Source organism: Cherax quadricarinatus, chromosome 9 (assembly GCF_038502225.1).
Source record: "Cherax quadricarinatus isolate ZL_2023a chromosome 9, ASM3850222v1, whole genome shotgun sequence".
Taxonomy (NCBI): Eukaryota; Metazoa; Arthropoda; class Malacostraca; order Decapoda; family Parastacidae; genus Cherax; species Cherax quadricarinatus.
The window spans coordinates 9,711,160-9,726,166 of NC_091300.1; the positions used below are offsets into that span (position 1 = coordinate 9,711,160).

At 45.5% G+C, this 15,007-nt stretch overlaps 1 protein-coding gene across 1 annotated transcript in view; it reads left to right on the plus strand.

Moving 5' to 3' along the window:
* LOC128686208 (uncharacterized) overlaps positions 1 to 15,007 on the plus strand; it is a 138,594-nt gene that overhangs the window by 17,454 nt on the left and 106,133 nt on the right. The window contains exons 2-3 of the mRNA XM_070083202.1: positions 3,376 to 3,519; positions 11,262 to 11,341. Coding sequence (XP_069939303.1) covers positions 3,376 to 3,519; positions 11,262 to 11,341 — 224 coding nt within the window. The remainder of the gene's footprint in view (positions 1 to 3,375; positions 3,520 to 11,261; positions 11,342 to 15,007) is intronic.

Here is a 15,007-nt window from a genome sequence, read left to right on the forward strand (position 1 = left end):
CTCGCTCGATCGCTGGCTGGCTAGATGGCTGGCTGGCTGCCTGGCAGGCAGGCTGGCTGGCTGGCTGGCTGGCTGGCTGGCTGGCTGGCTGGCTGGCTGGCTGGCTGGCTGGCTGCCTGGCTAGATGGCTGGCTAGATAGCTGGCTGGCTAGATGGCTGGCTGGCTGACTGGCTGGCTGGCTGGCTGGCTGGCTGGCTGGCTAGATGGCTGGCTAGATAGCTGGCTGGCTAGATGGCTGGCTGGCTGACTGGCTGGCTGGCTGGCTGGCTGGCTAGATGGCTGGCTAGATAGCTGGCTGGCTAGATGGCTGGCTGGCTGACTGGCTGGCTGGCTGGCTGGCTGGCTGGCTGGCTAGATGGCTGGCTAGATAGCTGGCTGGCTAGATGGCTGGCTGGCTGACTGGCTGGCTGGCTGGCTGGCTGGCTGGCTGGCTGGCTGGCTGGCTGGCTGGCTGGCTGGCTGGAGCTTATTAATATTAATGTTCTTTCTTAAGTAGCTCCAGCTTACCCCTTGTAGTTATTGTATCTACCTGTAGTTCCTTGTAGTTTTTGTATCTACTTGTAGTACCTTGTAGTTATTGTATCTACTTGTAGTTCCTTGTAGTTATTGTATCTACCTGTAGTTCCTTGTAGTTTTTGTATCTACTTGTAGTACCTTGTAGTTATTGTATCTACTTGTAGCACCTTGTAGTTATTGTATCTACTTGTAGTACCTTGTAGTTATTGTATCTACTTGTAGTACCTTGTAGTTATTGTATCTACTTGTAGTTCCTTGTAGTTATTGTATCTACTTGTAGTACCTTGTAGTTATTGTATCTACTTGTAGTACCTTGTAGTTATTGTATCTACCTGTAGTTCCTTGTAGTTATTGTATCTACTTGTAGTACCTTGTAGTTATTGTATCTACTTGTAGTACCTTGTAGTTATTGTATCTACTTGTAGTTCTTTGTAGTTATTGTATCTACTTGTAGTACCTTATAGTTATTGTATCTACTTGTAGTACCTTGTAGTTATTGTATCTACTTGTAGTACCTTGTAGTTATTGTATCTACTTGTAGTTCCTTGTAGTTATTGTATCTACTTGTAGTACCTTGTAGTTATTGTATCTACTTGTAGTTCCTTGTAGTTATTGTATCTACTTGTAGTACCTTGTAGTTATTGTATCTACTTGTAGTTCTTTGTAGTTATTGTATCTACTTGTAGTACCTTATAGTTATTGTATCTACTTGTAGTACCTTGTAGTTATTGTATCTACTTGTAGTACCTTGTAGTTATTGTATCTACTTGTAGTTATTGTATCTACTTGTAGTTCCTTGTAGTTATTGTATCTACTTGTAGTTCCTTGTAGTTATTGTATCTACCTGTAGTACCTTGTAGTTATTGTATCTACTTGTAGTACCTTGTAGTTATTGTATCTACTTGTAGTTATTGTATCTACTTGTAGTTCCTTGTAGTTATTGTATCTACCTGTAGTTCCTTGTAGTTATTGTATCTACTCGTAGTTCCTTGTAGTTATTGTATCTACTTGTAGTTATTGTATCTACTTGTAGTTCCTTGTAGTTATTGTATCTACCTGTAGTTCCTTGTAGTTATTGTATCTACTTGTAGTACCTTGTAGTTATTGTATCTACTTGTAGTACCTTGTAGTTATTGTATCTACTTGTAGTACCTTTTAGTTATTGTATCTACTTGTAGTACCTTGTAGTTATTGTATCTACTTGTAGTACCTTGTAGTTATTGTATCTACTTGTAGTACCTTGTAGTTATTGTATCTACTTGTAGTACCTTGTAGTTATTGTATCTACTTGTAGTACCTTGTAGTTATTGTATCTACCTGTAGTTCCTTGTATAAGAACATAACATAAGAACATAAGAAAGGAGGAACACTGCAGGAGGCCTGCTGGCCTATACTAGGCACGTCCTTACAATTCATCCCACTAACAAAACATTTGACCAACTCAATTTTCAATGCCACCCAAGAAATAAGTTCTGATGTGAAAGTCCCACTCAAATCCAACCCCTCCCACTCATGTACTTATCCAACCTAAATTTGAAACTACCCAAAGTCCCAGCCTCAATAACCCAACTAGGTAGACTGTTCCACTCATCTACTACCCTATTTCCAAACCAATACTTTCCTATGTCCTTTCTAAATCTAAACTTATCTAATTTAAATCCATTACTGCGGGTTCTCTCTTGGAGAGACATCCTCAAGACCTTATTAATATCCCCTTTATTAATACCTATCTTCCACTTATACACTTCGATCAGGTCTCCCCTCATTCTTCGTCTAACAAGTGAATGTAACTTAAGAGTCTTCAATCTTTCTTCATAAGGAAGATTTCTAATGCTATGTATTAATTTAGTCATCCTACGCTGAATGTTTTCTAACGAATTTATGTCCATTCTGTAATATGGAGACCAGAATTGAGCTGCATAATCTAGGTGAGGCCTTACTAATGATGTATAAAGCTGCAGTATGACCTCTGGACTTCTGTTGCTTACACTTCTTGATATAAATCCCAGTAATCTATTTGCCTTATTACGTACGCTTAGGCATTGCTGTCTTGGTTTAAGGTTGCTGCTTACCATAACCCCCAAGTCCTTTTCGCAATCTGTATGGCTAAGTTCTACATTATTTAACTTATAAGTACTAGGGTTATGGACACTCCCGAGCTTCACAACCTTGCATTTATCTACATTGAACTGCCTTCCACTTGAGTGTTTACTTACCACTTGAGTGATTATCTTTCACTCAACGTTTGTATATGTACTCACCCCAAGAGTATGACAATGTACTCGTCACAAGACTATGACAATGTACTCGTCACAAGACTATGACAATGTACTCGTCACAAGACTATGACAATGTACTCGTCACAAGACTATGACAATGTACTCGTCACAAGACTATGACAATGTACTCCTCACAAGACTATGACAATGTACTCGTCACAAGACTATGACAATGTATCCGTCAGAAGATATGACAACGTACTCACCTTAGTCGAGTGTGAGTACATTCACCACTTACCTGTAAAGATAAAGATAATAATAATTATTATTATTATTATTGGTTTAGACAGATGTTTATACCATTATTATTATTATTATTATTATTATTATTATTATTATTATTATTAAGCAAATAGTAAAAAAAACGGGACGAGGGGAGTGGTAGGTAATCAGAATTGATCCGAGGAAGAGGAAAATAGCTCATGTTCCTTGGATCAGGAGCCATTTTAGGAATATTAGGTGATTTTTTTCATCTATTTTTTATATGCGGAATTTCGGATATTTAATATTGTGAATTATCGTTAATCTCTCTCTCTCTTTCCCTCTCTTTTCTCGCTCTTTCTCTCTCTGCTGGTGCAGGCAGTCCTGGGCGGCGTGAGTCTCCGTGTGTGGGCGTGGGCGGTGGTAAGGCGTGGGCGTGGCAGAGTGTCTACACTGTGGTTGTCGACGCTGGTGCGACAGCTACACGAGCACACGTCTTCTCCTTCCTCAGGTGCTGTATAGGTGAGTTCCCTCAGTGACGTGTGTAGGTGAGTTCCCTCAGTGACGTGTGTAGGTGAGTTCCCTCAGTGACGTGTGTAGGTGAGTTCCCTCAGTGACGTGTGTAGGTGAGTTCCCTCAGTGACGTGTGTAGGTGAGTCTCCTCAGTGACGTGTGTAGGTGAGTTCCCTCAGTGACGTGTGTAGGTGAGTTCCCTCAGTGACGTGTGTAGGTGAGTTCCCTCAGTGACGTGTGTAGGTGAGTTCCCTCAGTGACGTGTGTAGGTGAGTTCCCTCAGTGACGTGTGTAGGTGAGTTCCCTCAGTGACGTGTGTAGGTGAGTTCCCTCAGTGACGTGTGTAGGTGAGTTCCCTCAGTGACGTGTGTAGGTGAGTTCCCTCAGTGACGTGTGTAGGTGAGTTCCCTCAGTGACGTGTGTAGGTGAGATCCCTCAGTGACGTGTGTAGGTGAGTTCCCTCAGTGACGTGTGTAGGTGAGTTCCCTCAGTGACGTGTGTAGGTGAGTTCCCTCAGTGACGTGTATAGGTGAGTTCCCTCAGTGACGTGTGTAGGTGAGTTCCCTCAGTGACGTGTGTAGGTGAGTCCCCTCAGTGACGTGTGTAGGTGAGTCCCCTCAGTGACGTGTGTAGGTGAGTTCCCTCAGTGACGTGTGTAGGTGAGTTCCCTCAGTGACGTGTGTAGGTGAGTCCCCTCAGTGACGTGTGTAGGTGAGTCCCCTCAGTGACGTGTGTAGGTGAGTCCCCTCAGTGACGTGTGTAGGTGAGTCCCCTGTGTGACGTGTGTAGGTGGGTCCCCTATGTGACATGTGTAGGTGAGTCCCCTGTGTGACGTGTGTAGGTGGGTCCCCTGTGTGACATGTGTAGGTGAGTCCCCTGTGTGACGTGTGTAGGTGAGTCCCCTGTGACGTCTGTAGATGAGTCCCCTGTGTGACGTGTGTAGGTGAGTCCCCTGTGTGACGTCTGTAGATGAGTCCCATGTGTGACGTGTGTAGGTGAGTCCCCTGTGTGACGTCTGTAGATGAGTCCCCTGTGTGACGTGTGTAGGTGAGTCCCCTGTGTGACGTGTGTAGGTGAGTCCCCTGTGTGACGTCTGTAGGTGAGTCCCCTGTGTGACGTCTGTAGATGAGTCCCCTGTGTGACGTGTGTAGGTGAGTCCCCTGTGTGACGTCTGTAGATGAGTCCCCTGTGTGACGTGTGTAGGTGAGTCCCCTGTGTGACGTGTGTAGGTGAGTCCCCTGTGTGACGTGTGTAGGTGAGTCCCCTGTGTGACGTCTGTAGGTGAGTCCCCTGTGTGACGTCTGTAGGTGAGCCCCCTGTGTGATGTGTGTTTACCTGGAGAGGGTTTCGGGGGTCAACGCCCCTGCAGCCCGGTCTGAGACCAGGCCTCATGGTGGATCAGGGTATGATCAACCAGGCTATTACTGCTGGCCGCACGCAAGCTGACGTACTAACCACAGCCCGGTTGGTCAGGTATTGACTTTATGTACCTGTCCAGTGCCTTCTTGAAGACAGTCAGGGGTCTATTAGTAATCCCCCTTATGTATGCTGAGAGGTAATTGAACAGTCTTGGGCCCTGACACTTACTGTGTTGTCTCTCAGTGTACTCGTGGCACCCCTGCTTTTCATCGGGGGAATGTTGCATCTCCTGCCAAGTCATTGCTTTCATATGGAGTGATTTTCGTGTGCGGGTTTGGTATCCAATCCCTCCAGGACCTTCCAAGTGTATATTATCATGTATCTCTCTCGCCTGCGTTCCAGGGAATACAGATCAAGGACCTTTAACCTTTCCCAGTAGTTTAGGTGCCTTATCGCACTTATGTGTGCTGTGAAAGTTCTTTGTACACTCTCCTGGTCTGCAATGTCGCCAGCCTTAAAGGGGGCCGTTAGTGTACAGCAGTATTCCAGCCTAGAGAGCACAAGCGATTTGTAGAGAATCATCATGGGCTTGGCGTCCCTAGTTTTGAAGGTTCTCATTATCCATCCTATCATTTTCCTAGCAGATGAGGTAGATACATTGTTGTGGCCTTTGAAGGCGAGATCCTCTGACATTATCACTCCCAGGTCCTTCACATTTCTTTTCCGCTCTATTGTATGGTTAGAATTTGTGGTATACCCTGACACATTTTTAATTTCTTCAAGTTTTCCATATCTGAGTAGTTGAAATTTCTCCTCGTTGAACTTCATATTGTTGTGAGTGACCCATTCGAAGATTTGGTTGATGTCCCCTTGGAGTCTCGCGGTGTCTTCGATGGAGGTGAGTCCCCTGTGTGACTTGTGTAGGTGAGTCCCCTGTGTGACGTGTGTAGGTGAGTCCCCTGTGTGACGTGTGTAGGTGAGTCCCCTGTGTGACGTGTGTAGGTGAGTCCCCTGTGTGACGTGTGTACGTGAGTTCCCTGTGTGACGTGTGTAGGTGGGTCCCCTGTGTGACGTGTGTAGGTGAGTTCCCTGTGTGACGTGTGTAGGTGAGTCCCCTGTGTGACGTGTGTAGGTGAGTCCCCTGTGTGACTTGTGTAGGTGAGTCCCCTGTGTGACGTGTGTACGTGAGTTCCCTGTGTGACGTGTGTAGGTGAGTCCCCTGTGTGACGTGTGTAGGTGAGTCCCCTGTGTGACGTGTGTAGGTGAGTCCCCTGTGTGACGTGTGTAGGTGAGTTCCCTGTGTGACGTGTGTAGGTGAGTCCCCTGTGTGACGTGTGTAGGTGAGTTCCCTGTGTGACGTGTGTAGGTGAGTCCCCTGTGTGACGTGTGTAGGTGAGTCCCCTGTGTGACTTGTGTAGGTGAGTCCCCTGTGTGACGTGTGTAGGTGAGTCCCCTATGTGACGTGTGTAGGTGAGTCCCCTGTGTGACGTGTGTAGGTGAGTCCCCTGTGTGGCGTGTGTAGGTGAGTCCCCTGTGTGACTTGTGTAGGTGAGTCCCCTGTGTGACGTGTGTAGGTGAGTCCCCTGTGTGACGTGTGTAGGTGAGTCCCGTGTGACGTGTGTAGGTGAGTTCCCTGTGTGACGTGTGTAGGTGAGTCCCCTGTGTGACGTGTGTAGGTGAGTCCCCTGTGTGACGTGTGTAGGTGAGTCCCCTGTGTGACGTGTGTAGGTGAGTCCCCTGTGTGACGTGTGTAGGTGAGTTCCCTGTGTGACGTGTGTAGGTGAGTCCCCTGTGTGACGTGTGTAGGTGAGTCCCCTGTGTGACATGTGTAGGTGAGTCCCCTGTGTGACTTGTGTAGGTGAGTCCCCTGTGTGACGTGTGTAGGTGAGTCCCCTGTGTGACGTGTGTAGGTGAGTCCCCTGTGTGACGTGTGTAGGTGAGTTCCCTGTGTGACGTGTGTAGGTGAGTCCCCTGTGTGACGTGTGTAGGTGAGTCTCCTGTGCGACTTGTGTAGGTGAGTCCCCTGTGTGACGTGTGTAGGTGAGTCCCCTGTGTGACGTGTGTAGGTGAGTCTCCTGTGCGACTTGTGTAGGTGAGTCCCCTGTGTGACTTGTGTAGGTGAGTCCCCTGTGTGACGTGTGTAGGTGAGTCTCCTGTGCGACTTGTGTAGGTGAGTCCCCTGTGTGACGTGTGTAGGTGAGTCCCCTGTGTGACGTGTGTAGGTGAGTCTCCTGTGCGACTTGTGTAGGTGAGTCCCCTGTGTGACGTGTGTAGGTGAGTCTCCTGTGCGACTTGTGTAGGTGAGTCCCCTGTGTGACGTGTGTAGGTGAGTCTCCTGTGCGACTTGTGTAGGTGAGTCCCCTGTGTGACGTGTGTAGGTGAGTCCCCTGTGTGACGTGTGTAGGTGAGTCTCCTGTGCGACTTGTGTAGGTGAGTCCCCTGTGTGACGTGTGTAGGTGAGTCTCCTGTGCGACTTGTGTAGGTGAGTCCCCTGTGTGACGTGTGTAGGTGAGTCCCCTGTGTGACGTGTGTAGGTGAGTCTCCTGTGCGACTTGTGTAGGTGAGTCCCCTGTGTGACGTGTGTAGGTGAGTCTCCTGTGCGACTTGTGTAGGTGAGTCCCCTGTGTGACGTGTGTAGGTGAGTCCCCTGTGTGACGTGTGTAGGTGAGTCCCCTGTGTGACGTGTGTAGGTGAGTCTCCTGTGCGACTTGTGTAGGTGAGTCCCCTGTGTGACGTGTGTAGGTGAGTCCCCTGTGTGACGTGTGTAGGTGAGTCCCCTGTGTGACGTGTGTAGGTGAGTCTCCTGTGCGACTTGTGTAGGTGAGTCCCATATGTGACGTGTGTAGGTGAGTCCCATATGTGACGTGTGTAGGTGAGTCCCCTGTGTGACGTGTGTAGGTGAGTCTCCTGTGCGACTTGTGTAGGTGAGTCCCCTGTGTGACGTGTGTAGGTGAGTCCCCTGTGTGACGTGTGTAGGTGAGTCCCCTGTGTGACGTGTGTAGGTGAGTCTCCTGTGCGACTTGTGTAGGTGAGTCCCATATGTGACGTGTGTAGGTGAGTCCCATATGTGACGTGTGTAGGTGAGTCCCATATGTGACGTGTGTAGGTGAGTCCCATATGTGACGTGTGTAGGTGAGTCCCATATGTGACGTGTGTAGGTGAGTCCCATATGTGACGTGTGTAGGTGAGTCCCATATGTGACGTGTGTAGGTGAGTCCCATATGTGACGTGTGTAGGTGAGTCCCCTATGTGACGTGTGTAGGTGAGTCCCCTGTGTGACGTGTGTAGGTGAGTCCCCTGTGTGACGTGTGTAGGTGAGTCCCCTATGTGACGTGTGTAGGTGAGTCCCCTATGTGACGTGTGTAGGTGAGTCCCCTGTGCGACTTGTGTAGGTGAGTCCCCTATGTGACGTGTGTAGGTGAGTCCCATATGTGACGTGTGTAGGTGAGTCCCATATGTGACGTGTGTAGGTGAGTCCCATATGTGACGTGTGTAGGTGAGTCCCATATGTGACGTGTGTAGGTGAGTCCCATATGTGACGTGTGTAGGTGAGTCCCATATGTGACGTGTGTAGGTGAGTCCCATATGTGACGTGTGTAGGTGAGTCCCATATGTGACGTGTGTAGGTGAGTCCCATATGTGACGTGTGTAGGTGAGTCCCATATGTGACGTGTGTAGGTGAGTCCCATATGTGACGTGTGTAGGTGAGTCCCATATGTGACGTGTGTAGGTGAGTCCCATATGTGACGTCTGTAGGTGAGTCCCATATGTGACGTGTGTAGGTGAGTCCCATATGTGACGTGTGTAGGTGAGTCCCATATGTGACGTCTGTAGGTGAGTCCCATATGTGACGTCTGTAGGTGAGTCCCATATGTGACGTGTGTAGGTGAGTCCCATATGTGACGTGTGTAGGTGAGTCCCATATGTGACGTCTGTAGGTGAGTCCCATATGTGACGTGTGTAGGTGAGTCCCATATGTGACGTGTGTAGGTGAGTCCCATATGTGACGTCTGTAGGTGAGTCCCATATGTGACGTGTGTAGGTGAGTCCCATATGTGACGTGTGTAGGTGAGTCCCATATGTGACGTGTGTAGGTGAGTCCCATATGTGACGTGTGTAGGTGAGTCCCATATGTGACGTGTGTAGGTGAGTCCCATATGTGACGTCTGTAGGTGAGTCCCATATGTGACGTCTGTAGGTGAGTCCTATATGTGACGTGTGTAGGTGAGTCCCATATGTGACGTCTGTAGGTGAGTCCCATATGTGACGTCTGTAGGTGAGTCCCATATGTGACGTGTGTAGGTGAGTCCCATATGTGAAGTGTAGGTGAGTCCCATATGTGACGTCTGTAGGTGAGTCCCATATGTGACGTGTGTAGGTGAGTCCCATATGTGACGTGTGTAGGTGAGTCCCATATGTGACGTGTGTAGGTGAGTCCCCTGTGTGACGTGTGTAGGTGAGTCCCCTATGTGACGTGTGTAGGTGAGTCCCCTATGTGACGTGTGTAGGTGAGTCCCCTATGTGACGTGTGTAGGTGAGTCTCCTATGTGACGTGTGTAGGTGAGTCTCCTGTGTGACGTGTGTAGGTGGGAACCAGTGTAAGTGAATATTCTCATCTGTATAGTTTAGCCCAACTTTCTCTCCCTCTCACACACACACACACACACACACACACACACACACACACACACACACACACACACACACACACACACACACACACACACACACACACACACACAGAACAGAAGGCCCAGGACTGATACAATTACTAATAAGGGAAAGTACTAAGGTCTGATATTCTATTCGATCTCTATGTCATCCTCCCCGTCCATCCCTTCCATGGCATCAGTATGTACTCGTAGGCATGTAAGGACTCAGCATTCTCATATATATATATATATATATATATATATATATATATATATATATATATATATATATATATATATATATATATATATATATATATATATATATATATATATATATGAGAAGATATGTTAGATTTATTATGTTATCCAAAATCTTCTCCTTTCCCCTTTCCCTATTTTCCCAGCCTCTTACATTGTTTGTTGGCATCGCTCTGGGATGGTGGAGACACCTTCATAAACATTCTTGAGAGATGTTGTTCCCAAGTGATAGTAACTCCAGCGCTGCTGGAAGGAAACTTTTGAAGCTGCCGAAGCTGATACACCTTTAATGTAATATTTGACGACATCCTCACTGCCCTAATTAAGTAGAAATACAGCTAGAAGAATCGTTTCCGCGACGATTCGTTTCTGTGTATTCCAGAACTTCCTTGGGTAGGTTTGTCTACCAGCCTCCCACAGCTCTCACACCTCTATATTTGTTCTGTCTACTCCCCCCCCCTTCACTGGTAAGCAGCAGCACCAACAGCAGCAGCAGCAGCAGCAGCAGCAGCAGCAGCAGCAGCAGCAGCAGCAGCAGCAGCAGCAGCAGCAGCAGTAGTAGTAGTAGTAGTAGTAGCAATAGCAGTAGTAGTAGTAGTAAAAATAGTAGCAGTAGTAGTAGCAGCAGCAGCAGCAGCAGCAGCAGCAGCAGCAGTAGTAGTAGTAGTAGTAGTAGTAGTAGTAGTAGTAGTAGTAGTAGTAGTAGCAATAGCAGTAGTAGTAGTAGTAATAATAGTAGCAGTAGTAGTAGCAGCAGCAGCATCATCATCAGCAACAGCAGCAGCAGTAGTAGTAGTAGTAGTAGTAGTATCAGTAGTAGTAGTAGTAGTAGTATCAGTAGTAGTAGTAGTAGTAGTATCAGTAGTAGTAGTAGTAGTAGTAGTAGTAGTAGTAGTATCAGTAGTAGTAGTAGTATCAGTAGTAGTAGTAGTATCAGTAGTAGTATCAGTAGTAGTATCAGTAGTAGTAGTAGTATCAGTAGAAATGGTAGTATCAGTAGTAGTAGTAGTAGTAGTAGTAGTATCAGTAGTAGTAGTAGTAGTATCAGTAGTAGTAGTAGTAGTATCAGTAGTAGTAGTAGTATCAGTAGTATCAGTAGTAGTAGTAGTATCAGTAGTAGTAGTAGTATCAGTAGTAGTAGTAGTAGTAGTAGTAGTATCAGTAGTAGTAGTAGTATCAGTAGTAGTAGTAGTAGTATCAGTAGTAGTAGTAGTAGTAGTAGTAGTAGTAGTAGTAGTAGTAGTAGTAGTAGTAGTAGTAGTAGTAGTAGTAGTAAGTCTCCCAAATTAGGTTGACACATTTCAACACTACCAGCATCTGTCCCACTGTGTTACTATCACATAACGCAGCAACACACGCTGCTCATGCATGCAATTTTTTGCTAAATACAAAAAAAAAAAATTACTGGCGATTCATGCCATCTTCCCTGACGCCAGTGTGACCTACCTCCCTTCTCACCTCCGACTGCTCCTCCCACAGATAACACCTTCCTGCTGCAGAAGGAAGACTTCTACCAGGTGGAGGATAGCCTCCTGCACTACGTGAACGCCCCACACCAGGTGAGTCAGGGAGAGAGGGAGGGAGGGCAAGGCAGGGAGGAAGGAGGGAATAATGGAAGGCAAGAATGAAGGAAGAAGCACAGGGAGTAGAGGGGATGGGAGGAGATGGTGGTATGAACCACCTGAGTACTGGATGGAGATGGTAATGTTCCAACCAGGCAGGTTCTGAAAGAGGGAAGGAAGGTCGAGGCACAGCTCCTGGCCCGCTCTTTGGCAGACATTTACTGGTTCCTGACACTACGAGTGACTTCTGATGCTACATCATTTCTCTTCTCATCATTTACATGACTAGACCAAGTTGTAGATGACTAAACCGATTTGTAAATTACTGTAAATATCTTCAGTAAAAGTCACAATACAGTGACTGAACAATCATCTAAAGTCACATTACAGTGACTGAACAATCATCTAAAGTCACATTACAGTGACTGAACAATCATCTAAAGTCACATTACAGTGACTGAACAATCATCTAAAGTCACAATACAGTGACTGAACAATCATCTAAAGTCACAATACAGTGACTGAACAATCATCTAAAGTCACAATACAGTGACTGAACAATCATCTAAAGTCACAATACAGTGACTGAACAATCATCTAAAGTCACATTACAGTGACTGAGGAATCATCTAAAGTCACATTACAGTGACTGAACAATCATCTAAAGTCACATTACAGTGACTGAACAATCATCTAAAGTCACAATACAGTGACTGAACAATCATCTAAAGTCACATTACAGTGACTGAACAATCATCTAAAGTCACAATACAGTGACTGAACAATCATCTAAAATCACATTACAGTGACTGAACAATCATCTAAAGTCACAATACAGTGACTGAACAATCATCTAAAGTCACAATACAGTGACTGAAAAATCATCTAAAGTCACAATACAGTGACTGAACAATCATCTAAAGTCACATTACAGTGACTGAACAATCATCTAAAGTCACATTACAGTGACTGAACAATAATCTAAAGTCACATTACAGTGACTGAACAATCATCTAAAGTCACAATACAGTGACTGAACAATCATCTAAAGTCACAATACAGTGACTGAACAATCATCTAAAGTCACAATACAGTGACTGAACAATCATCTAAAGTCACATTACAGCGACTGAACAATCATCTAAAGTCACAATACAGTGACTGAACAATCATCTAAAGTCACATTACAGTGACTGAACAATCATCTAAAGTCACAATACAGTGACTGAACAATCATCTAAAGTCACATTACAGTGACTGAACAATCATCTAAAGTCACAATACAGTGACTGAACAATCATCTAAAGTCACAATACAGTGACTGAACAATCATCTAAAGTCACATTACAGTGACTGAACAATCATCTAAAGTCACAATACAGTGACTGAACAATCATCTAAAGTCACATTACAGTGACTGAACAATCATCTAAAGTCACAATACAGTGACTGAACAATCATCTAAAGTCATATTACAGTGACTGAACAATCATCTAAAGTCACAATACAGTGACTGAACAATCATCTAAAGTCACATTACAGTGACTGAACAATCAACAGTCACAATACAGTGACTGAACAATCATCTAAAGTCACATTACAGTGACTGAACAATCATCTAAAGTCACAATACAGTGACTGAACAATCATCTACAGTCACAATACAGTGACTGAACAATCAACAGTCACAATATAGTGATTGAACAATCAACAGTCACAATACAGTGACTGAACAATCAACAGTCACAACACAGTTACTGAACAATTCACAAATAACTCACACTTTCGGTCCATCTTTAACCGAGACGTCTTATTAATGGTTCATGACGGGTCGAAACATCGTCTAAAGTTCTCCCTCCGTAGTATCGCACATGTGTAAACAAGATACCTGCCCCGGGACTCGCTGCGAATCTTCCATATTAACTGACGTGATAACGACGACCGTGTTAAGGGAGATTAAGTCTCCCTTGTTATTATCAACCTTGAAATGTTCTGAACTCAGGGTGATGTAAGAAAGTCCAGCAGTGTGGTTTATGGAAAGTCCAGCAGTGTGGTTTATGGAAAGTCCAGCACTGTGGTTTATGGAAAGTCCAGCACTGTGGTTTATGGAAAGTCCAGCAGTGTGGTTTATGGAAAGTCCAGCACTGTGGTTTATGGAAAGTCCAGCACTGTGGTTTATGGAAAGTCCAGCAGTGTGGTTTATGGAAAGTCCAGCACTGTGGTTTATGGAAAGTCCAGCAGTGTGGTTTATGGAAAGTCCAGCAGTGTGGTTTATGGAAAGTCCAGCAGTGTGGTTTATGGAAAGTCCAGCACTGTGGTTTATGGAAAGTCCAGCAGTGTGGTTTATGGAAAGTCCAGCACTGTGGTTTATGGAAAGTCCAGCAGTGTGGTTTATGGAAAGTCCAGCACTGTGGTATAAGGAAAGTCCAGCACTGTGGTTTATGGAAAGTCCAGCAGTGTGGTTTATGGAAAGTCCAGCAGTGTGGTTTATGGAAAGTCTAGCACTGTGGTTTATGGAAAGTCCAGCAGTGTGGTTTATGGAAAGTCCAGCACTGTGGTTTATGGAAAGTCCAGCAGTGTGGTTTATGGAAAGTCCAGCACTGTGGTTTATGGAAAGTCCAGCACTGTGGTTTATGGAAAGTCCAGCACTGTGGTTTATGGAAATTCCAACAGTGTGGTTTATGGAAAGTCCAACAGTGTGGTTTGTGGAAAGTCCAGCACTGTGGTTTATGGAAAGTCCAGCACTGTGGTTTATGGAAAGTCCAGCACTGTGGTTTATGGAAATTCCAACAGTGTGGTTTATGGAAAGTCCAACAGTGTGGTTTGTGGAAAGTCCAGCACTGTGGTTTATGGAAAGTCCAGCAGTGTGGTTTATGGAAAGTCCAGCAGTGTGGTTTATGGAAAGTCCAGCACTGTGGTTTATGGAAACTCCAGCAGTGTGGTTTATGGAAAGTCCAGCAGTGTGGTTTATGGAAAGTCCAGCAGTGTGGTTTATGGAAAGTCCAGCACTGTGGTTTATGGAAAGTCCAGCACTGTGGTTTATGGAAAGTCCAGCACTGTGGTTTATGGAAAGTCCAGCACTGTGGTTTATGGAAAGTCCAGCACTGTGGTTTATGGAAAGTCCAGCACTGTGGTTTGTGGAAAGTCCAGCACGGTGGTTTATGGAAAGTCCAGCACTGTGGTTTGTGAAAAGTCCAGCAGTGTGGTTTATGGAAAGTCACTGTGGTTTATGGAAAGCAGCAGTGTGGTTTATGGAAAGTCCAGCCAGCACTGTGGTTTATGGAAAGTCCAGCACTGTGGTTTATGGAAAGTCCAGCAGTGTGGTTTATGGAAAGTCCAGCACTGTGGTTTATGGAAAGTCCAGCAGTGTGGTTTATGGAAAGTCCAGCACTGTGGTTTATGGAAAGTCCAGCACTGTGGTTTATGGAAAGTCCAGCAGTGTGGTTTATGGAAAGTCCAGCAGTGTGGTTTATGGAAAGTCTAGCACTGTGGTTTATGGAAAGTCAAGCAGTGTGGTTTATGGAAAATCCAGCACTGTGGTTTATGGAAAGTCCAGCAGTGTGGTTTATGGAAAGTCCAGCACTGTGGTTTATGGAAAGTCCAGCACTGTGGTTTATGGAAAGTCCAGCACTGTGGTTTATGGAAATTCCAACAGTGTGGTTT